Here is a 25,634-nt window from a genome sequence, read left to right on the forward strand (position 1 = left end):
GTGCTCAAAGCACAAGGTTATTATGAGGGTGCAACAGCAATTTGGCTTCCAAAATGCCATGCTTTGCTAGGGGTAACAGAGTGTTTCAGAAAGATTCCAAAAGCCAAAATTGATTGTCCATATCAGTGGGTGCAAAAGAATTCAACACAAACTCTTCAAGAAAGAAAAGGTGGCTGTGATAGCACCTACAAAACTACTTGTGTTGATCTTCCTAAAACATGTATTGAAACACCTGTTGTCCCGATTTCTCTTTGTTACATAATTCAACCATCAACTGGTGTACTTAAGACCCATCCAACTCCAAAGGAGTCTCATTTGAGCATAGATTCTAGCATTTCAAAGCCTAAATCCTCTTATCTTGCTAAACAATCGATAAAATTTCCACTCAAGAAGGACATACCTAAAACCAAAGATAAGGCATTAACACTACAAATGAAGCTCTTTGGTCGATCAATGTTTGAATAGTGTGGTTCCTTATGCCTTTAAAGAATTATGTTCTTTTTGCGATAATCTCCACCATCAGCGCAAGAGTAACTCAGTGACTCCACAATAAGAACGACAAGCCAGGGCACTTTTCTCCCATTGGGTTTTTTCCCCTCGGCTATATTCGGTGATTGGCACCACTAACAAATTTTATTCCTTTGTTTTCCTTTTTGTTAATAAAACTTTTTGCAGAGATCTCAGCTTAAAAAGAGCATCAAACACACCCCAATAGTCCACCTATCGTGCACACAAATTAGGAAGGGGGGAGATATGCTATGCCTACAGGGATCAAGGAGAAGGAATCTGCACAAAATCAGCAATTATTCAAGGCAAACGAACAACATCAACAGGGCACTACAACAGGTGTATGCAAATCTTAATCTTTATTTCTTTAAGTGCTCTTATCTTTCGAATATATGGTTTGCATGTACACAATATTGGTTGGTTTGAGTTTTTGTTTTGTAGTTAAAATATGGCGAGTGAATTCTAGAGTCTTAGAAGACTTAGTAAAAGATATGTCTATCCAAAGACAGTGTAGGATATATACCAAGGGAGTATGCCAAGTACTTATGTCTTCAAGGTATATTAGTTATCCCTAGTGGTAGTTATCTCTTAGATATGAGCTAGGTGCTAGGAGTCATAAAAATTTACGAAAATGTGCCTTAATAAATATATATCCAAAATAAATTGAGACAGGAAGTGTCTACCGCCATGTGAAATGCTTGGTAGGACCTGAGGTTGTCATAGCACCTTGGGGCCGATGCCTTGGTTTCCATGGGGTGAACACTGGTGTCTAAAAACTTCAGAAGAAGAACTTTGAGGAATCTATCGCCTTGATAGATGTTGGTAGGACTCGGGGGTACACTATGGGCCCTCAAGACCGATGCTTTCATCTTCAAGGGGTACTCCTTAGATCATAACAGAAAGAAAAAGGGTCTGTCGCCCTTGAGATACTTAGCGGTCTTTAGATTCTCTTGGCGGAGGTCTCTTGGCCATTGCTCGGGTCTCATGGGGATAGAACCTTAATCTTTATCACCTTCTACACATTTATCAAAACAAAAAAACAAAAAAAAAAAAACAACAAGAGAGAGCTCCAATCACCTTTGCTCATACTTAGGAGTAGGGTTGCCACTTAGGAGTAACTTCCATACTGATAGGACATTGAGACTGCGGTCATAACCGGAGGTGTACAAAGACACTTGCCTTTGCATAGCATTATCTACTACCTAAGTCTCACTTTGACTAGTTTTTACTCACCTCTTTTAGTACTCATTAAAACTTTAATCAGCCTTGCACTTGTATGCTCACGTGTGTAATTATTATTGCTGATTTTGCTTTTCTTTTCTTTTTATCAATAAAGGACTTTACTCGTATCAATTGTTTTTTGTTGCAGCTCTTGCTACTACCGCGCTCGAGGACGTGCGCAAAATAGGAAGGGGGGAGTGTTGCTTGCAAATGAAGATCAATACCAGGATGCAACAAAAACGATACTTAGGGCTCTTGAAAAGAGTTCCACTTTGTAGATGTATGTGGGAGAGGGCTTCACAATAATCCCACATGGGGACTTATGGGAGTCCTAGAATTTTTGTATAAAAGGTGGCTCATTTGAGAGCTTAGACACACTTTGGGCTTTGTTTATGCAAGAGCTCCTTTGAGAGACCTACTCTCCCTCTTCTCCATAGAGGTGAAGACTCTTCTCTCACCCCATCTACATCATTGTATGAGGTAAATCTCTTCATTGAATCATTAGCAATGTCATGAGTCTTTCTCATCCTCTTCTCTAATCATTTTACTCTTATGCATGCTTTTAGTATTTCATTTTTGAGTACATGGATTGATTTGAAGCTTTCATGGAAGCTTGATGCTTGAATGTATGCATGCTTGTAGGAAGATAGGAGTGGAGTGAGGTCTTTCTCTTTGCTTGAGTGCATAGTGATTGTATTCCTCTTGCTTGTATTTGTGAATGAATGGGTGTGTAGGAATGAGGACAAGTTGAGCTTGTGTGTATGCTTAGTCTAGTGTCAAGTGGTGGTAGCCATGAGCATTCTCTCCATTTGTGGATAAGCTCTTGTGCACCGGTACGGGTCGAATCCCTAGCTCCGAAAGGGATGCAAATCCCATTGGAGTGAGCTTAGTGTGGATCGTACTCCTCTTGCTACAAGAGAGAGAGTTTTCCGTCTCTCCAGCCACGTAACGTGTGGATTGCCACACAGACTTAACCCAAGCGGAGGAAGAATTGCTAATCTCTACTCTGAGAGAGTATCGAGATATATTTGCTTGGAGTTACAAAGACCTTAAGGGGGTAGATCCAAAGATCTGCCAACATACAATTCCATGCGAGAGGATGCCAAGCCGTCCACGCAGCGTCCTTATACATATAACGATAATTTTGCCAAAAAGATCAAAGAAGAGATTGACAAGCTGTTAGCGGCTGAATTTATTTATGAGATTGAACATACAGAATGGGTTTCACCGATTGTGGTAGTACCTAAGAAGAATGGAAAACTACGAGTATGTGTCAATCTAAAGAAAGTAAATGTTGTTACTATCCGGGACCACTATCCGCTTCCACTCACTGATCATGTATTGGAGAGGGTAGCTGGTAAGAAGGCATACAGTTTTCTTGATGGATTTTTGGGCTACAACCAGGTATCTATTGACCCAAGGATCAACACAAAATCGCATTTGCTACAGAATGGGGAGTGTTTGCATATAGAGTCATGCCTTTTGGTTTGACTAACGCTCCAGCCACCTTTTAGAGGCTGATGAGCCATGCGTTCAAAGAATACCTGCGATTATTTCTTGAAATATTCATGGATGACTTGTGTGTGCATTCCATAAATAGAGAAGAACACATAGAGCATCTCAAAAAAATCTTTGAGAAATGCAGAGTGTATCGCATATGCCTTAACCCTGATAAATGCAAGTTTATGGTTAGGCAAGGGAAGATTCTAGGCCACATTGTGTCTAGGAATGGTATATCCACGGATGCGGAAAAGATAGCTGTTATTGTTGAGCTACCTAGACCTTACAATGCAAAAGGGGTACAAGTTTTCATGGGTCATTGCGGCTACTATCGTAGATTTATCTACATGTACGCTGAAATAGCACGGCCATTGTACACACTCCTTGTTGTATTTGAATGGACAGAGGATTGTGAAGAAGCGCCTTTGAAAAGCTGAAGAAGGCATTAGTGGCGGCACCTATTCTCAGGTCGCCGGATTGGGATAATTTATTCCACGTACATATAGATGCTTCGGCTTTTGCAATTGGTTGTATTTTAGCTCAACCAGGCGAGAACAAAATGGACTTTCCAGTCTCATATGCTAGCCGCCAATTGAATAGTGCTGAAAAGAATTACACCACCACGGAAAGAGAAGGCTTAGCTATGATCTATGCTGTGAAGAAGTTTCGGCATTACCTTTTGGCCAACAAATTTACATTCTTCATAGATCATCAAGCTTTGCTTTACCTTGTGAACAAGCCATGTGCAACCGGAAGGATTGTATGCTGGTTTGTTATTCTACTTGAATTTGAATTTGAAGTAGCGGTAAAGAAGGGAAAAATGCATCAGCGGGGCTGATCATCTTTCCAGGTAACTTCAGGAGAAGCACCCACTTGTATAGATGATGATATTCCTGACGCTACTCTATTCTTGGTTGAGACAGCACCAAGAAGGGCAGAACCCATCATTCAAGTTTTAACGACAGGATTTGTTAACTCCATTAGTCCCACCAATGAAAAGATAATGACCTTAGAGCATTGTGCTCCTTATAAGCTTCTTTCTGGACGTTGTATAAATTAGGAAAAGATGGAATACTTCGTCTATGCCCTGACCCTGATCAATATGATGAGATTATCTCATATGTCCACGTGAGCTTAGGAGGCAGACATGTCTCTGGAAAGGATACGGTTAAAAGAGTTTTGTGGGAAGGATATTGGTGGCCATGCTGATACAGAAGAGTACGTACGGAATTGTAAAATTTGTCAACAAAGGAAACCCATTCCTCATGTGACTCTATTTTATATTTCAACAACACCCAATTGGAGTTCGTACATTGTGAAGTATTTGACGCAGGGTCATACAGACGATAAGATGCCTAGGCATAGAAAGAGAGCCATAGAGGTAGAAGCAGCGAGTTTTCAAATTATTGAAGGCCAGCTGTACAAAAGGGGCAAAGATGGAAACCTACGGACTTGTGTTTGTGAGAGTGACTACCTTAGCATATTGACTCATGCACGTTCAGGAGTTGGGGGTGGACATTTCTATGGAGAAACAACTGCCAAACTTATATTATGGTTAGGACTATGGTGGCCTACGCTTTTTCATGATGCAACAGAGTATGTCAAATGATGTGATCAATGTCAAAGAGCCAAACCTCCTACCAAGTATGAGGACATGCCATTGAGACCAATTATGGGGGTTAGAGCTTTTGCAAAATGGGAAATTGATTTTGTGGGACCGATTAAACCACCAGCACGCCATACACATGCTGAGTATCATTGTAGCCACAGATTATCTTACGAAGTGGGTAGAAGCAAAAGCCACAGTAAAAAACGATGCTAGGACCACTGCAAAGTTTTTATACGAATATGTGTTTACACGCTACGGTTTACCTATTGAGATTGTGAGTGACCAAGGTGTGCATTTTATCAATGAAGTCATTACCTTTCTTTTGGAAGACTTTATGGTCATCCATAAGAGGTCAGCGCCTTACCACCCACCACAAGCAAATGGTCAAGCTGAGAGCACAAACAAGACTCTTTGCACTGCGCTTACAAAGATTGTTGAGGGACATAGAACAGATTGGGAACAAAAACTTCACTCAGTTCTATGGGCTTACCGAATTGCTTACAAAACGTCCATAGGCATGACACCTTTCAATCTAGTTTTTGGATTGGATGCTATCCCTCTAAGTTCATCTCCTTTTGGCAAATCTCTAGCAACATGTTATTTGTTTAGTCATTTTGGTTTGATAAAAGAGACTTAGCCAGATAACAAGAATGCAATTACATCATTGGGTCAACAAGAACTTATTGTCTTGGTCTAACTATGTGCTCCCTTCTCCATCACCTTTGGCACCTTTAACACTGGCTCTCAAAAGAAGAATGGCCGGAGTACTTGAAAAGTGATTAGGAGTCATTTGAGTGGTGGAAAGTGCCATGCTCATTGATCACTTCACTCAAACACTTTTTTTTTTTGTCCCACTGTAAGAAGGTTTTCTTGTAAGAGTAGGCTATTGACTAAAGTTGGCCTCTATTTGTTTATTGACAGCGAGCACAAGATGGGAAGCTATAAAAGTTGGCTTACACTTGCCCATAGCTATCTTTAGCTTGACTCCTCAAGCTCTAGTTGGGGATCTACACTTGACATGAGAGGGCAACAATGTTGAACATTTTTTTGAAGCATGGAGTTACATCACCGACTTACCACCACGGGTTGAAATGCCAATTGTGAACTTTACTAGGCTAAAGCATTAGATTCAGGCTAGTTATGAAGCATCAACTAGCAAACGCTTCACTCGTCTGAAGTGGTGTCCCCATGTTTTCATTATCCTCATACTTTCTTACTTAAAGTAGAGGCACTCACAAGATCCACCATGATTTCAGTCATCTCATCCCACATATGCCTTGTCTCTTTTCTAATTCTTTTAATTGTCTAATAATAATTTTGTACTTTTATAATTATCTATTATTTTGCTCTATTTCCCTCTCTCCCTCTCCAACATCTCTTTCTCTTGCTCCCTTATCTCTCTTTTAATTTTATGTATTTCAACATCTTTAGTCATTTGAGAAACCAAGAAGGAACTATGTGGAAAATAAAAGGCATAAAAAACAACAAGTTTGAGCCCACAACAATCTAAGTACAAGGTACCATGTTATGCAACACTATGAAAAAGCATCCGTTCTCTACACTTTCAACATTGAAAAGTGCTTTTCTAAATGGGGGAAAGGCATGTTCCTCTATTTTTATTAATTTAAGGAGAGATTTGTGCCACCTTTCCGCAATACCTTGTGTATGTCTTTTAAAAAAAAACTCACACATATACACTTAATAAGCATATCTGTAATAGAAATAATTAACTTTATTAGTGATTGATGTCAATTAACAAGTTACTTTGAAAGGACTGTGTGAGAGGCTTATTTGAGATTCAACGATTGCAACATCCACCTTGTTCCTAATATTTACTCACAAGTTACTTTGAAAGAACTATTGTGAGAGGCTTATTTGAAATTTGATGATTTTGACACAGGTAATGTGTTAAAAGTATTGTTAGTATACACTCAATGCCCACCTCTAAGCATGTATCTCACTTTGATGTATAATGCACATTTGTTAGGCCCCCGTTATGAGGAGTAGCCATGGTGCATATGTCTTTAGTGGGAACCCTGGCTTAGGCGCCAATGGGGTCATTATTGTGACTATTGATGATGGTTAGGAGATGGTCAGGGGTACGAGCGTTAGCTGGGGTCCAGGGCATCGCCTCTGCTGGGGGCACGAGCCCGAGGCGACGATATGAGAAATATTCCCTATAATATTCCCTCGGATACTAGGTCCATCATTAGTGGGCAGTGGTCGGTGGTCGATGGGCCGTGTTCTTGATATGCGGGCGATGACCGTGTCTATGCAGTGTAATCGCCCTCGTTGGCTATCTTCTACTGCAGCGTCTATGCACATGGAGTGCTTGGAGGGCTGTGAGCCTGAGGGCCTCCATCCGTCTACTTGTATGCACGAGACAGATAGAGAGAGACCTCCTGCATCCGTCTACTCGTATGCACGACAAAGAGGCACAAAGTCTATCGACAAAGAAAGAGAGAGAACCTAAATCTCAAAACGTGTTCGAGAGAGATAAACACGTGTTCACATCCACATAGTTGCTAAATTAAAACCATAATTAGTCTAAGTTTTTCTTACCTTAATTAGTCTAGGTGTTTCTTTCATTTATTACGTTTTTATTAATTAATTAATTAATACACTCAAAAGAACGTTGTGGGCGCATATTTAGGAACGGCCCTCATTTTTATTCTCTTTCCTGGTCTTATAAACACGTGTGATGCACCCCATTTCTAATTGAAAAAATAATTAGAAAATGGAAACGGCCGGACAACCGACGCTGTAGTCTGAACTCGTTTGAAACAGCAAAAAAGAAGAAAGAAATGCAATCAAGGCAACTGACAGTGCGTATATCGCCATGGCTGACGAAGCTTTGCGGGATATGAACATGTCTCCTCAGGTAAATTACCATTCGTGATATCAAATTAATTACGGAAGCTGGTTAAGTTGCCATCTAATCCATCGCCCAGTTGGATCAATGATCCTAATCAATCCATCGCCCAGCGTGATTAATTAGCGTCTCCCGCTTACATGTTCAGGAAATTCAGAGAATCTCAAAGGCTATGAAGGACCCCCAATTCATGCAGCTTCTCAACGAATATGCCCAAGAGATTTCCGAACCCATGAATAAAGAGGTTGGAAATCCCTCTCTCTTGTGCGTATGTGCATGTTTGTATGTATACTTGCATTCATATATATGTATGTATGTGCTGTGCATACGTATCCGGCTGATTGAATGGATTTATGTATGTGGGTGTGTTGTATACATGCATGTACATGGTTGTGTGAATGTATGTATGAATATATGTTGTACACGTACGCATGCACACATTTACACATAGTGGGTATGTGAATCTATGTATCTTGTTATGCAAATGTATGTATGTTCTGTGTATTTGTATGCAATTACACATTTGTATTTACATGCATGTTTACACTTGCACAATGTATGTATGTGTGTATCTGTCTAATAATGGGGTCCCTAGGAAGCTGAAAACTACATCAAGATGGTGGAAGAGCAGTCAAAAGGAGGAGGTTTCTCAATGAAAGGAAAGGAGCTTGTTATTCCAAACCCGGATTTCTGTTTCAAAACGAGAAATGAGAAAACGGGCTCTAAGGTGTGGTTTAAGATGATACTTGAATCCTTAAATTTGTACACTTGGTTCCTACATACCTACTCAAATATTTTGAAAACTACATAACAGCCATGACTGGGCTTACACTTATCCAAGTATTGGCAGTTTTTTATCAATGTATGCCACTCTGATAAAGTAGAGCCGCCACAAAGCAACACAAGAGCGGATGGTAGTGGTGTGGACTGGCATATTCCGTACAGTTTGAGCCCCATTCATAAGCATAAAGATAAAGGTTAAAATTATGATGCTATGGTCTTCTCAATTAACTAGTCAATACTAGCCCTATGAGTATAATTCCTAAGTCCCTAATTTGCTAAATCATCTGGAAACTAATTCTAAGTCTCCAATGCACATAGTTAGGTTCAACTATGAAAAATAAGAAGAGTGAAAAGATGAGTATCTTTCAAGGAGTAAGTCACGTTAATAACGAGGTAGTCAATTTTTTTGTGCAGGTGGGGCTGATTGTGTAGATGTTGACTACGTAGTTAACAAAGAAGTGTGCATGCGTTGTGCGGAAAGCAAACGTTTCAAACAATTTGTTGCAGAAACAGCAATTGAATCTGTGGAGAAACAATATCATTTGCAACTCAAAAGAGGTGTTTACAAACAGAAAATCTTGTTTTTACATGGCTTGATTGAATACTTAACTTCTTTATAAGTATAGGCCACACAGACATTCTAGGAGTAGTATACTCACCAGACTCCAATTCCTTCCAGATCAGCTTCAAATATCAGCCCCATTTCTTTTTTTTTCTTTTTTCTTTTTTTTTGGGGGGGGGGGGTGTAATACATGTTTCACCAACCTGGTTGCACATGGAAGAATGGAGTGCTGCATGCTTTTTAGGTAGTAATTGGCCTTTGACTTGGTGCAGTTTTGGGAAAGATCATCAACATTCTAGTTTTATTCTTGATGCAGAGATCATATATCCCAAGCTAAAATACAAAGGGCCTACAAACACCCCAAAAATGCTGACGATACCATCGAGCACACATCCTGTGACTGCTGTTGGTAATAGCATCATCCAATCAAATACAGCTTATTTACCTCGTGGAACTAAATGTTATGTTTCAAAGTAACACCACTGTAAAAACCACTTGTATTTACAAACAATGCTGATCTAAGAATGCGGGTTGGCTAGAGCAGATGCTTCATCTAAAGGATCTATGGCATTTACGAAAGATGAGAACTTCTCATCACTCTCTTTCCCACCATCTGTAGGCATGGACAATGCAGAGGGTGTGAATGATAAAAATGGGAAAATGAACAAAATTCTTGAAGGAGCCCATGAGCATGAAAAGACAAGCAAGGAAGCCAAAACCGGCAGTGCAGGAGAGGAGCTACTTCCTGAACCAAAGTTTGATATTGTCTACAGGAATGGTTTAGATATTGGTAAATTTTGGTTAGTATGGCTTTGTTTTGGGTCAGAATTGGTCTTATAACCCTAATCAATTTAGCAGCCATATTTCAGTGTATGTGAGCCACACTAATGGAGTTAGATGCTTACTGATGCTTTGTGACGCAATATAACTTATAAAACTGTCACTTTTGTTGGTTTGGCAGGATGGATAATAGCATTGACTCCACTACACAGTTGGAAATGCCCAAAGAAATTCTTCTACGAGTCTTCTTACCAGAAGTGGTACATTCTGGCCTAGAAGTATTGAGCTTTTTGTCTGCATCAATCTTGTCACTTGTGAAGGACCATTTGATTTTCTTTAAATTGAAAATTTTGATGATATCCAATTGCTATTTCGAAACATATAAATATGACCTCATGGAAATGTAGATTTGTCTTTGCATGCTAGGTGGAGGAGGGCTGTTTTTTTAAAAAAAATTGCTAGCCAACAAGAGAAGGTTGAACTTGTGCAAGGGAATGGATGAAATAGTGAGAAATGGGGGAACTCCTTAAATAGTGCATGAATGACCTGGCCGACTGCACTAAAGCAGGCCGACCAGCTCACGACCCATAAATAGAGGAGAAAATACATAAAATACCAAATAAATAGTACAACCCCAAAACACTGAGATGCATAAATTCTAACAATGTGGTGTTGTCGGCCAAATTATACAGGCTTATACCAGTCGGCTGCAGCAAGATGAGTAAAGGTTTGTTGTCTAGGAGCTGGCCGACCAGCAGTCGGCTAGTTCCATATGTCATTTTCTAGCCTATAAAAGGCATCATTGCTCATTGTTGTGACTCATTCAACTTATGAGTTGGGTCATAGACTAGAACCATAGATTTGGGGTTTCTACCTTTTCCAGAAGGCAGCCTATGGCTGTAAGGACACTTGTACCTTTTTGTACTACATGATATACTGAAAACTCAGCTATCTCTCTCTCCTCTCTCTCTTCTGTTTGCATTTTTGCAGCAGCATGTTCTAGGATGTGTTTAGGGCTGAAAGAAGGTTCCTAGAGCTTCTGCATGTAACATTGGTAGCAGAGCATCTTGCTCAGCAAGGCTAAACACTGATTCAGTCCCAGATGAAGGTGCGAAGGTCCAAGGTACAGGAAAGTGCACAGGTACGAGGCTCAAGGCAAGGAACACAAGACAGGGAAGAACTCCTAGGAGGTTGGTTGGTGGTGTTCCACAAAGCCCATAGGGATGGCAGTCCTATGAGTCGGGTGCCACTTGGGGCACACCAGGAAAGGCTTTCAGGCATCAGTTCTAGGGGAGGTTGATCCTCCAAGGGGTGGAGTGAGAGTGCCAGACTCATTTCTCAAGAAAGAAGAACAAAAATAGTGTTTAGGGACAGGGCAAGAACGGAATGGGGACTGGATGGAACAGATGCATAGATCTTCTTCAGATTTAGAGTGGATTTGGAGACCGGGCCGGGCGTTCGGTGAAAAGGTTGCGAGAGGAGGAAGGATGACAGAGGGACTCCGGGAATATAGTGGGATGATGACAGTCATCCAAGAATATAGTGGGATGATGACAGTCATCCAAGAATATAGATTGGAATCCCGTTTAGCAGAGGGGGATGTCATGTGCAAGACATGCACTAGCTGAACTTAGAGCTATTAATGAGGAAAGAAACCAGATAAAGACCGATCAGAACCAAAGATTAGAAGCAGGTGTTGCTGTTTTGGGCAGATGATTGACTGCGGTGTCTGCCAGATTATACAGGCTTATACTAGTCTTCTGTAGCAAGATGAGTAAAGGTTTGTCCAGGAGCTGGCTGACCAGCAGTCGGCTAGTTCCATATGTCATTTTCTAGCCTATAAAAGGCATCATTGCTCATTGTTGTGACTCATTCAACTTATGAGTTGGGTCATAGACTAGGACCATAGAGTTAGGGTTTCTACCTTTTCCAGAAGGCAGCCTATGGCTGTAAGGACACTTGTACCTTTTTGTACTATATGATATACTGAAAACTCTCTCCTCTCTCTCTCTTCTGTTTGTGTTTTTGCATCAGCATGGTGGTCGAGGATGTGTTTAGGGCTGAAAGAAGGTTCCCAGAGCTTCCGCATGTAACATTAATGCTAATTAATAGAATAAGAAGTGTCACATGCACATGCTTAACACAAAGAGACAGTACGCCTTGTCTTTACTACAAGCATTCACGTGATTATTTCTTGCACTCTTTTGATGGCAAATGGTGAACACAATGGTAGAGTACTTATAGTGATTAATTTCATGTGATTTATTCCACACATCTTGTGCTTGTGCAGATGAATGCCAGTGAAGTACAGCTTGATGTTTCAGACACTCAAGCACTTTTAGTGGTTCCTGGTTTATACAAGCTCCAGGCAAGCTTATAATACTTCCTAAAATGTAAATTATCACTGGTGTGTAGCCTAGCCTGGTGGTGAAGGGTTTCACCACCCAGTAAGTCACAAAGTAATTGAATGTTATGACAAGTTGTCTTTCCGCCGTTTGTATGGGCGACGTGCACATTGAGTTGTGATGCCTTCCATCCCTTTTTCTACACAAGCTTTTTGTAGAGTGGTGATGGATGTTTCCACATTTTGAAAAGAGCACATTTTTCAGGTCAAGTGGCGATATGTCGTGGATTCAACAAAGGGCTCTGCAAAATTTGACAAAATCAATCATAAGTTGGAAGTTGCATTGCCAACCCGTGTTGCTCTTGCATGTCCTATTTGAGTCGGTATGGCATTTTGCTGGGAAAATTCCCGAAGTAGCACGCCTTTTAGCTTCGTGTGAAACATGCTGTTGAGTCAGCTCTTCATGCCAGTACATGCTCTCTTCTTCTGGTTGATTGGTAGCAGGCATACAGCATGCTTTTTGAGGGTTTTGTGAAGGCTAGAAAAACGTCTTTATTCAAATGGATACAGCAGTTGCAGGATGGCGAAGTGCTACTGTGAAAAAGATGTGTCCTCATGATGTGAATTTCAAACCCAAACATCAACACAACATATCTGTGTTTCATTTTTTTGAAATACAAGGTGCTTCTTTCCTTCTTCAATTGTTTCCAATGGCGCATTGCTTTACTGTAAGGCTCTAAGACCCATTTAAAAATAGTTACAATTCAATTATTTATAATGTCTGGATTCTTGTCATAGGAAGATTGAAACAGTGTCATTGAAGACTTTTTGTCCTAAGACTTGTCAAGGAACAACCATTATGTTTCTTTTGAGGTCAACTATCTTTTTGTTGTAATAATTCTTTCTATTTGTTATGATCCTTAGTGCTAGGCTTCATTATGGCTGAGTCTGCCCTATATCTTTGGAGCTCTGATAGAAACTCAGTACACAGACCTTTGTATGAATGTATGCTCTTGTGTGTGTGGCGGGGGGGCGGGGGGGGGGGGGGGGGGGGGTGTGGGAGCATATATTGATACCAAGTTCTACACCCACTATTGGGCACTAATGACGTTAGTGGGGATGTCGTAGTATCTAGTCCATATACTATGCATGATGGAGTCGATGGTTTATTGTCTTGTGGATGACTGCCATGAAGATATAAATTGCACATTCTTATAAGGTGAATTTGGGCATGTTCCTGGATTCATCTAGGTATATCTTCTTGCTGCATTACTGACTGAACATGCAGATTTTTGCAAGTCTTCGTTTAAGTGGTGGCCAGCTGGCTTTTGCTAATTTTTTAAATCCAAGGCATTGCAATTACCCAATCAGCTACCGTGTGTGTGCATGCCTGCCTGCTTTCAACATGGCTGAGTCTGTCCTTCAGCTCCATAGGAGGGAAACTCAGTACGATGGTTTATCCATAAAGATTTGCATTCATATCTTTTATGTATGAACCTACACTTACTGTTGTGCACTGATGATGTAAATGAGGATCATATGTGATTGAGGATGTCGTAGCATGTAGTCTAAGCTATGCATGGAGTTGGATGATTTGAATCTTTATGAGTAGGCCTTCATGGAGTGAAGATTACCCTGATTTTTACCTAGTTTGGGAAACAACCTGAACTTTCCACTGTTATATGTTTCAGTTAAAGTGAGGTTGTGGATTGACAGTCAATACTTCAGGTTTGTGATGCACTTAGGTTGTGTGTTGAAATGATTACAATGTATACATCAAATCGTGATATATTACTAGATTGCTGAAAGCACGGAGGCAAGACGGTCACGGGATTGTGTAGTGGCCCAGCAGATTCAGCTGCAGATGTTCTGTCATGGGAGAATGTTGCTAATAAAAGTGTGAAGTGTTGCAACAGGCTGGCTTGGCTTAATTTGCATTGCTGTGCTCCAGTTAAATTCAGAGGAGACAAATCAGTCAAAAGTGGGCACAATCTGCTGTCAGTGTTTGCGAAGTAGTTGTTGATTGCTGGCAGATCATTGCGCCGAGACTGTTGTCCTGTTGGGAGGCAACCTGTGATGCAAAGCAGCCAACTGATGTTTGTTAAGAGGCGATGTTTGTTAAGAGGCATGAACATGGTGTTAAGAACTGCCTGAAGTATGGGCCAGCCAGTCCCCTCTGATTACCCTCTTGCTCCCATGGCTGCAGGCACTGGCAATGCTTGCCCCTCAGTCTTTCATGCCACTCCAGTCCAAGTCCGAGCACTTCTGCACATTCACCAACCCTAGTTGTGAGCCGACATAACATGATTTAGTTTGTATGGATGAACTTAAATCTGTATCTCTGTCTGTGTCACACGCTAGCTTGAAAATCAAAGGAGCCCAATCAAATGCACAGCTCCTCCAATCACAAAGAGAATTGAAAGAAGATGATTCCTCAGTCTTGTTAAGAATTGCAAGTCAGGCCCTATTACAGATCCGATACAAGAAATTTCCATCATCCCCAAATTGTTTGGTGATTAACTAAGTCAAACTAGTCCGCGTTGCATGCAACCCTTAACCTGCCCCTAGAGATCACATCCACACTTCTGGATATGGATCACTTTTGCACTGCGTTGATGTTGATTGGCACTAGATCCTACCTCAAGTAAAGCTTGCTTGCCTAGGTGAAGACGCTCCATGTTCATTGCCAAGGACCTCACCCCTGAGCTAGTGCATCCTCTCTCAATCTAAGTGAACTCCACAACCAAACCCCAATTTGCTTGTGAAGCATCACTGAACCAAAATCCCACTGACTTGTGATTATTAATGGTGGCTCTCCCGCCGCCAAACAGAACATCTCCTAGGTTGTCCGTAAGGCACAGACATACGTGTGAGGCCTCCAAAAACATCACCCTCAGTTTTTGCAAGACCTTCACCAGTTATTACTACTTAGACTAAGCAATCATCACCCTCAATTTTGGTCATAGTTTTTTGCAAGACCTTGACTACTCAGACTAAGCAATTGATTCAAAACTATGCACTCAATGATTGTCTCTATTGGTTTAAATTGTGTGTCTGGATCATTGAAAACATCCTATTGTGGCCCTTGCATCTATGAAGGCTAAGTACAAGGTAGCCTACTCTGCTTTATACATGGTAGAATTTTGTGGACACGGAAGCAGTATAAGGGAAAGCAATGTATTTGCATTGCAACAACCAAAGATGCATGCTAATTGCAAAGAATCTTGTATTTCATGTTTGCTTAAAGCACATTGAGATCCACTATCACATTGTGTGTGAGAACATCATGGATGGAGAAGTAAAGATCTCATAATAGATGGACAATGCAAGATGCTCTATTTTACAACAATGAAAATTTTGTAGACATTTGGAAGAATTATTTTTCAGTGATATTCTCATTGATTGAGCATCCCACCAAAGAGGTAGTTCACCCATGGGTGGAAATTAACGGGAGATATTGAAGTCAATGATCCACCCTCTACTTTTAATCACATAGGTACTATCTAGCTCTATTTTATACGGCCAACGTTATGAGGAATTATAGCTTTGACACCCAACACGACCCAATCTAAACACTAGATGGTGGTTGTTGGAGATGAGATGGTGGTTGTTGACGGTGAGATGGTTAGAGATGACTTAGATAGGCTTGGTACATTGCCAAATGCAAGCCTCTAGTACTAATACTTCCATATCATGCTACCCTAATTTTGAAGGACGGTGAGATGGTTAGAGATGACTTAGATAGGCTTGGTACATTGCCAAACGCAAGCCTCTAGTACTAATACTTCCATATCATGCTACCCTAATTTTGAAGGACATCTTTCCAACACACCTTGTGCTTAGGTTACAAGGGCTCTATTAGAGCAAGTGCTTGAAGCTACACCCTCATTTACGATGTCTAGGTACCTATTTTACTTTGATCTCCTAGTGTTGTAAGGAGAGATATAAAGATGGTGACAAACTCTTACAAGCTAATGATTGCCATCACCATTACTCTCTTCCTTTGCAAGATTAAACACATAGACTAAGCTTGGAATATATCAAAAAATATTGTGTAGCTTTCATCAACAAAGTAAAAGAGAGAGAGAGAGAGAGAGATGCACGACACTACAATGGTTTAAATCTCCCCCACTTATTTGATGGCTCTCTCCTCAAACAAGTGCATTTTATATATTCAAGAATAGCTTGCATGAGCTATGAATGTACAATCCACTTTGGGCCTTAACCATTCCATTTCCCATAAAAATCGGAAAGCCATTCCCTTTCCTTTAACACTAGTTTGGTAGCTCAATAGGACATAAGTATGTCTTTTCTGGGGTTTGCTAAAAAATTCATATCTTGTGGATGAGAGCGGTATTTTAGCATTTCTCTTCTAAGGCATGTCTTCATGAATGTGGCAAATCTTAAAAAATTATTTAAATGATAAAAATAACCTTAAATATAACTGATGAATCACCATAAGTAGAGGTATATCTAGCACTATAATCCAAACAGGTTACGAATTTACAAATTAGGCTCCTACATGCAAGAAAAAAATGATCTCTTCTCATTATAAATTTCTCCTAAACCTTACATACTATTTAAGAGATGAGAGAGAGATTTTCCATGATAAAAAAAATGTATTGCATTAATAATTAATTTAATCAAATTTACTTCTTAGAATCTCTTTTTATTTGTTGAGCCTTTGACACCCAAAATAAGATAATAGTGTGAGCTTATATGGTGATTTACTTTAGTTATACTAATAAATCAATGTCTCCATTAAGGTAATCGGTCAAGAGTACATATCTAAATATTTCAATTTAGTTAGAAGATAAGGTGATGGTCTCCGCTTTCAAAATTGCATTGATAACAAAACAACATATATAAACCCTTGCTTATGTTTAGATAATCTAGTGAGAAACTTATAAAAATAGTTATTATTATTATTATTAAAAATGACTAGATATTCCACTTAAAGCCTTATGAGATGTTTAAAAATGCATGAATTATTCTCTCATTCTATAGTAATAAATATGGTTCAAAATTTGTAAACTTTTATCTAAAACAAACTGTCTAAAAGGATAGGTGTATATGTGATTGGCTCTCACAAAATGCACTAACAAAGTATAACATTGTACAAAACATGTGTGCAAGATTTGGTCCTAGTCTATGATTATTTGATTAGCTATAAAAATCCTCAAAGTTGATTTTTTTTTGAGACAGCTAAATACCTTAGAGTTTTCATTAAGACCTAAATTTTGGAGTTCTAGTTGATTTTTGAGCCTAAGATGGATTGTATTACACCATATATATGTTTGTGTATCAATCATATCCAACAACTTTGAAAAGCAATGAGAAATTGGCCAGTTAAAGCCTTTGATCTAAATATAGTCCAAACAGCTATGCATTTTGATTATAATTTGACCTATGAATTCTTATCAAATTGAAAATCCTAGAGGTAACCAATGTGATCCCAAAAAATCCAAATTTTTCTTCACTATGAACTTGATGATATGAAAAAAGGAAACCTTTGATTTTCACTATCCATGTGTTCTAAATAATTCCACAAAGTTGGTTAGTAAAAAGTACATAAATATGTCCATGGACACTTTTTTGTCCTATTATACCAAAGTAGTATTAAGAATAGGAAAGTTGCCTACCTCATGCATGCATTCAATTATTGACCTCATATTTCACTGAGCTAAAGTATTACAATGAACAAGATAAATTAGCTACACTAAGAGAGTCATACTATGTGTTGAGATGTCAAGCTCAACATGAGCTGACACTCACGAGGCGCTTGCATGACCGTTCGACATTTATATCACTGGCGGGTTTGGTAGCTGGCATCGACATATCTTTGTCAGAGATTCTACAGCAGGACTACACCGACTAGTCCACATCTACCCACTCCTCTCAGCGTGTTCACATTATGGACCGCTTGTATATACTCTATTTTATGTGTGTTAGTCACTTTATCTTCTTTGTAGACCTCTTTTGTTGTGTAAAGAAGAAGAAGAATTTTCAGCCTCTCACCTTGTGTGTTCTCTTCTAAGGTTTGTGTGAGTGTGTGTGTGCTTGCAAGAGCTTAAGCTCTCTTCTCCCTTGCATCTTTTCACTATGGCCTAGCACACAAATGCACAGTTGGGGAGTGACACAGCTTGTTGCCTGGGATTCTCGTAGGAGGCGATATTACCAAGCAGTTGCACCCGAAACCTCTACTCCGCTGCCGCCATCACCGCGCTGCACTCCAAGGAAGCTCGGCCCTCCTCTTACCACTTAATCTCTCACATTCACTCTCTCACATGTAAGCAAGCAAGCATACATAAGAGATCAAACAAGTAAGCAAGCAACCAATAGCATAAGATAGTAGATAGAGAAGAAGATCATTCTCTTGAATTAGTATAGAAGAATGAGTTGTGAGAGTTACATTTTGCCTCTTATGTGTCCACTCCGCTGCCACACCGCCACCGCCCGTTGCACTCCAAGGAATATCGACCCTCCTCTCACCACTTCGTCTCTCACACTCACTCTCTCACATATAAGCAAGAAAGCATACATATAAGAGCTCAAACAAGCACGCAAGCAATAGCATAAGATAGTAGATAGAAAAGAAGAGCTTTCTCTTGAATTAGTATAAAAGAATGACTTGTGAGAGTTACATTTTGCCTCTTTTGTGCGGCTATTAAGGTTTACACTCCTAAGCGGCCAAAGTTAAAATTAAGGTTTATACTCCTGAGTAGCCAAAGTTAAAATTAAGTCCTAAGGCTCATTTGGCCACTCTATCTTGGGTAACACCTAATCCACAAATAGTACTCTCTACCTAAAATCCTGTGGTGCGCCTTTAATAGACAAGTACTCTCTAGCTTGTGTAACACCTAATCCACAAATAGTACTCTCTACCTAAAATCATGTGGTGCGCCTTTAATAGACAAGTAGTGAGCACACACGTAAAATATATAATATATGGTTTTCAAGTGAATTTCACACATTCCAGTGCTTGTGGCCTAAAGGTCATGAAGATGATATGGTGGCCGGCATTGATGTCATAGAAGTCTATGGCAAGGGTTAACATACCACTCTTCCTGATGTAGATTTCATCCTTGGAACATGTTGATGAAGATGCATTGAGGCTATACATTGGAGGCATGTTGGTGTTGGAAATGTTAGAGGTCTTGTAAAGTCTGCAAGGTAACATGGTATAACCAGTAAGATGTTCTTTGGAAAATAATAAAAATTTAAGCATAATACAAACACCTAATTAAGCAATGAGGAAATATTATTGTGACTGGTCAAAGTTTTCTAGTTAAAACAAGGATAATAGTAAGGTGGGTCCAAATTTGATCTAAACTAAGATGGAGCAAAGAGTATGCCTTGAGTTATGACCCTAGTCTCTACACACTATCACTTTGGTGAAACCATCTCTAACTATTATCTAGCCTCATACATGAAACTGATAAGTGATTATTATAAGCTTTCGGCTTGATTTTTTTATTTTTATTTTATAAATAAGAAGATAAAAATGTAAAAATTTATCTTCTTATTTATTTTATCAATAAGAAGATAAAACTGTAACAGTACAGTACCACCTTGCAGAAGCCCAAGCAATGGCCTCGAGACCTCATACAAGAGTCTCTAAGAACCGCTAAGTACCTCTACAACGATGGTTTTTTTAAAGTCCTTTATTGGTAGATTTTTACCCACAAGATCCCATCTCATGGAGATCAAGGCTATGGTCCCAAGGCTCCATCACTAAGAGCCAAAAGTCCTACCTAGATTGCACATGGTGATGGTTATCTTCTTGGGCTTTAATTTTTTCCTTTTGTTTTTGTTTTTTTTAAAATATTTTTGGTTTGTATTTTGGATTTTGTTTAAACTATTGTCACTTTCACAATTAACCTAGAAGGCTCTATTCTAACTAAAGAGGATACACTAAGGAAGGTAGAGTACTTGCCTACTCCTTTGGCATACTTTAAAGTCGATCTTCGAAACTAGGACCAAATCTTGAATGGTTATCCAAGTAATAACTAGAAAAGTGATAGTAGACGAGTCACAGAACGATGCAAGCAAGCACTCAAATGAACATTAAATGGAGAATTATAAAAAAGATTGAAATTAAAAGCAATAGCATTAGTTGAGGATGGGTTTAGAAAACACCTAGTTAGTTGTATAGTTAGTAAGTTAATCTTGCAAATTGTACTTATACTATTGAGAGCTTCCCTTGAACCTTAAAAAATCTTCAAAAATTAGCTCAACATGTTGTCATCAGCAAATAGGGATTGATACGTTTGAAATGACTCCCCAGTACTACATAGAGGATCATTTCGGGCAAGTCAAGCCTGTATATCAAGCGGCTGCTCTCGCCACCACAAGAGGACAAAACCTTAATACCTTGGCGACTTCAATGCTACGATTGTGGTGGACCGCATCGTGTAGCGGAATGCCCTAATAGGCTACAGAAGATCGCTACTCAAATGCAACCATCATTTGATTGCTCAATGTCCACATAATCCTAGTGCACCCAAGATTACGCCATTGAATTTGGTTGAGGTCATCAACCAGGCACGAGGAACCACACCTGTTGTACCCGCGAATGTAGTTACACGGTCAATGCTTCAAAATCAAAACTACATTCTTGAAGAGAGGGATACTGCATCAATTACTCGGGCAAAGAAAAAGAAAATGCGGCGGAAGAGATCGCTTAATGCCACGAGCTCCAAGCCTAGTTCAAAGACTAACATAGGGACAGGAGACGACCCCGTGTATATGAATGATCTTGAAGATGATTTTGATTCAATAGAAACTATGGGGACCAAAGCCACTACCTTAAGGGAGGACCCCACTCGGGAGCTCGATGAAGGAGAATCAAACGAATACATAAATCAGGGGAAACAGAAGGAAACTTCCTCGGCCCCACAACCAAGTCAGCTAATGCCCTCTCGGCCACCCAAACTGACTGTACTCCCCAAGACAAGCCACGTGGGCCAAAGACTCTCAAGAAAAAGATTGGAACTTACCCAAACCCGGTTGAGGAGATTGAACGAGTGCAACACTTAAGGGGTTTGGTGGAAAAAACACAAAGAGAACTGGATCCAGCAGACCCTAGAAGAATCAAAATTCCAGACACAATGTTTCCTACACAAGTTCAGCCTCACAGGAACCATAAACCGTTAGCTATACCTAGTATCATTCGGGAAGAAAGTGAGGATAGGACATCAAGAAGTGGGCAACCACCCTTCTTGCTTAAAAGAATGTTTAGTGAGGGAATGCCTGACCCCATCGAAGAGGAAGTGATTCCATCTTCACCAGTCCTTAGTCAAGGGGCGATGTCTCAAAAAGTACCGTTGAATGTGTCTAAGCTAATGGATTTCATGTCCTCTGAAATCAGAACCACGATCATATCCAAGTTATACGGAGATCCTGAGCTATTCTTAGCTCTTCGGGCATTTCTCAATGGAGAACTGAAGGCGGGGTTACCGCAATTTGCAAATATGGATAGACCCGACATGCTTCAAGATGAGGAGGAACATTGGGATCTACAACCCAACCTAGATGAAGACTCGGTCGTTGAAATACCTGTTAACAACTTGGGACAGTACTTTGAAGGTGACGAATCTAATGCCACCCTCCCCATTACTACCAAGGTATTAACTCTAAAGGGAATCCTCGATGGTGGTGCTGGAGTGAGCATGAGACCTCACCTTGAAGTCACAAACGGAACTATTGCTAAACCTATTGGAATGTTAAGGGACCTTAAGATCAAGGTTCTGGGATACAAGGTAAGACATACCTTCATTGTAATGGATTTCTCCAAGCATCCTATGTCATGTCAAATGATCTTAGGACGTCCTTTCATGAGGGAAGCACAAATGGTACATGACTGGTCGAGAAACCATGTCTACCTACAATTCCAGGACTCTGTCATTCGAGTTGATCTTGAGAATGGTCGCGCGCATCCTTTAGGAAGCAAGGTTATCATCGATAATCGATCGGATACCACTATTCACTCCACCCCATTAAGATATTGCTATACATGCAAAAAAGAGACTGATGATGGGAAAGATTCTCCTTATATGGATGTCCTACCGGGAAAGATTCTCCTTATATGGATGTCCTACCGAGTATGACTGAGTCGGATAACGTGGATTGGGTACACCTAGCGGCAACCATAGACACATGGGGAAATAGAGGCACAAGCTAGGTAACACCTGAGGGGTAAGATATGCCACCGTTAGTGCCAATAAACATGATAGGTGTTATGCACTTGACTCTTGATGGCGAGAAAGTGGCAAACTCCCTTGACACTAACAGTAGCGAAGACTCTGACCAATGCAGCTCTGAGTCTGAATCTCAGAAGAAACTGACTCTGAGCTTGATGGGGGGAATGACTCAAATATTCACCCAAGTGTGGAAGCAATGTGCTCAAGGCCTAGGACGGTGACCTCCTGCAGCTCATCCGAAAGTGAGGGGGACACAAGTGAAGATCGACCAAGTGAGTCCAAATCTGATAGAAACAAAAATCAAAAACTTGGTAAGAAGAAAACGAGACATAAGCGACAACGCTATCGAGCTAATGTACGAACTGCAATAAACAAAGAGAGATCCACTGCAGAATGGCTTAGTTATGTAGGAGCTATTGACGCTCATCGGAAGTTAGCGGATAATTGGGGACAATACCTCCAAAGTGTCATGTGGTGTATTCCGCAACCTCATGACGTCGCCCAACTAGAAATCGAAGAGAAACCGAAACTAAGTCGTACTGCGAGAAGGCGACAAAACCAAAAGTTAGCTCAGCAACAAAAGGAGGCGGAATTAAAAGAAAAAAGCCTGGCACAACAAGAACCAGTAGACTTACACCCTGCACTCGAGCATTTCAAATCATTTACCACAGGGGAACGTAAAGTGGTCTACACAAAAGCCCAACAAACGCCTACCAATGGGAGTAGCGGTGTCTACGATGGCCCGGCGGTAGTTAAGAACTAGCAGATCCAGGTGAAGAGTCTAACCCAGTTTTTATTGCTCAAGACCTCACCCAGACGGAGGAAGCGACACTCAAGAAGCTTCTTAAGGAATTCAAAGACATATTTGCTTGGACATATCATGATATGAAGGGTGTTCCACCCTCGGTGGTGCAACACATGATATGAAGGGTGTTCCACCCTCGGTGGTGCAACACATGATTCCAATGATTAGCACTGCCAAACCAGTCTAGCAACGTCCCTACCCAATGAATCCTAAGTACGCAAAGATTGTACAAGAGGAAATTGAAAAGCTTATAAAATGTGGATTCATATACCCTATTGAGCACTCAGAATGGGTTTCTTCGACAGTCATCGTACCAAAGAAGAATGGGAAACTCAAAGTGTGCATTGATCTCAAAAAGGTTAATGCAGCCACTAGAAGGGATCATTACCCCTTGCCGTATTCTAAACATGTGCTTGAAAGAGTTGTAGGCAAGGAGGCATATAGCTTTTTAGATGGGTACTCTGGTTACAATCAGATCACAATTGCAGTAGAGGACCAAGGTACAACAGCATTTATCACGGAGTTTGGAGTGTTTGCCTTTCGTGTCATTGCTTTTGGCTTGACCAATGTGCCTGCAACATTCCAACAATTGGTAAACACAGCCTTTAAGGAATATCTAAGGGACTTTTGTGAAGCTTTCTTAGATGATCTTTGTGTTCATTCCTCTTGGGACGAGCACTTGATGTGTTTACAAAAAATATTTGAAAGGTGTAGATTATATCGCATCTCATTGAATCCTTTCAAATGCCAATTCTGGGTTAAACACGGAGTCATTCTACGGCATATAGTGTCCAAAAATGGGATTTCCATTGACGAGAGTAAAATCAAGGTCATTCTGGAATTGCCCCCACCCACCAACTATAAGGGAGTCCAACGCTTTATGGGCCATGTTGGTTATTATCGAAGGTTTATTCTATTCTTCGCCGAGATAGCTCGACCATTGTATAAGCTTCTCATTGAGTTTATTTGGACCGAAGATTGTGACCGTGCATATGAGCTATTAAAGAAGGCCTTGGTGAGTGCTCCAATCTTGCAAATGCCTAACTGGGATTTAATCTTCCATGTGCATATTGATGCATCAAACTTTGCTATTGGGTGTGTGTTAACTCAACCTGGAGAACACAAACTAGACTACCCCATTAGCTTTGCCAGTAGTTGAACGATGCTGAGATGAACTACACCACTACGGAGCGAGAAGGGTTGGCAATGATATATGCAGTGAGAAAATTTCGTTATTACCTCCTTGCCACCAAGTTTGTTTTCTATGTGGATCATCAAGCATTGTTATATCTGGTAACCACAGGAAGAATCACACGATGGTTATTGATTCTTCTTGAGTTTGATTTCACTGTTGTTGTGAGACCTGGCAAAAAACATGTCATGGCTGATCATTTGTCTCGCATACCTAATGGTGAGGCTCCTACGGGAGTTGATGATGACTTACCTGATACTTCCCTGTTCATGGTGGAGACAATGCTTGAATGGAGTGAGAAGATTGTTAACTTTTTGGTTAATGGCTTCCCACCCAAGGAGCTTCGTAAAGATCTAGCTCGAAAGCTGATCAAGGAATGAGAACCCTATTGCCTGATAGCCGGGACTCTTTATAAACGAGGAAAGGATGACGTTCTTAGGCGTTGTGCCCGAGAGGATGAGTATCTATACATTTTGTAAGAGGCACTTATGGGCATAGCCGGTGGTCACTTCTCAGGAAACTTAATTGCGCGAAAGATCTTACAATCAGGGTATTGGTGGCCCACTATGTTCCAGCATCACTTTTTGTGAAGGGTTGTGATGAATGCCAACGATACAAGAAACCCCAGCGGAAAGATCAGATGCCCCTACATCCAATCAAAGTAAACCAACCATTTGAAAAGTGGGGTTTAGACTTTGTAGGTCCAATTAGCCCAGCGGCCCGCAACACACAATCTCGCTATATTATTGTGGCCACTGACTATATGACCAAATGGGCTGAAGCGAAAGCGACACGTAAGGCAGATGCAAGGACAACAGCCAAGTTCCTCTTTGAAAATATAATCACATGCTTCGGTTGTCCTTTTGAACTTGTGAGCGACAATGGTACACATTTTATAAATGAGGTGATTAAGGAGCTCACAACAAATTTCATGATATCCCATCATAAATCTACTCCTTATTATCCGCAAGTGAATGGCCAAGCCGAGAGTACAAACAAGACATTAATCTCTATTCTGACAAAGACTGTTGAAGCTCATCGCACGGATTGGGATCTAAAGCTTACGACGACGACAGCTTTATGGGCCTATCGTACTGCGTACAAAGTGGCTATTAACTGCACACCATTCAAGATGGTATACGGCCAAGAAGCAGTCATGCCGTGGGAATTCATCATTCCTAGTCTTCGTGTTACTACTCAAGAGGGTTGGGATGGTAATCCCTTAGTAGAGCGTCTATATATCCTTGAGCGGCTAAA

At 40.5% G+C, this 25,634-nt stretch overlaps 1 protein-coding gene across 4 annotated transcripts; it reads left to right on the top strand.

Annotated features, from left to right (window-relative positions):
- The first annotated feature begins 7,558 nt into the window (after positions 1–7,558).
- Positions 7,559–12,929, top strand: LOC147606226 (uncharacterized). Of its 4 annotated transcripts, XM_086792803.1 has the most exons (11): positions 7,561–7,718; positions 7,858–7,953; positions 8,305–8,436; positions 8,560–8,686; positions 8,907–9,050; positions 9,371–9,463; positions 9,599–9,854; positions 10,016–10,094; positions 12,125–12,202; positions 12,444–12,561; positions 12,683–12,929. In XM_086792803.1, exons 1-10 carry the CDS (start codon positions 7,677–7,679, stop codon positions 12,555–12,557), a joined length of 1,161 nt encoding a protein of 386 aa, XP_086648929.1. In that variant the 5' UTR covers positions 7,561–7,676; the 3' UTR covers positions 12,558–12,561; positions 12,683–12,929. The 4 variants fall into 4 exon arrangements, 3 of the variants coding, with proteins under 3 accessions (XP_086648929.1, XP_086648930.1, XP_086648931.1); XR_015265095.1 differs by lacking the exon at positions 12,683–12,929 and having other exon boundaries at positions 7,559–7,718; positions 9,599–9,844; positions 12,444–12,504; XM_086792804.1 differs by having other exon boundaries at positions 7,565–7,718; positions 9,674–9,854; positions 12,444–12,929.
- The last annotated feature ends 12,705 nt before the right edge of the window (positions 12,930–25,634 follow it).

Source organism: Cibotium barometz, chromosome 58, assembly GCF_041138505.1.
Source record: "Cibotium barometz isolate CiBa-2024 chromosome 58, ASM4113850v1, whole genome shotgun sequence".
In the NCBI taxonomy this organism is placed as follows: domain Eukaryota; kingdom Viridiplantae; phylum Streptophyta; class Polypodiopsida; order Cyatheales; family Cibotiaceae; genus Cibotium; species Cibotium barometz.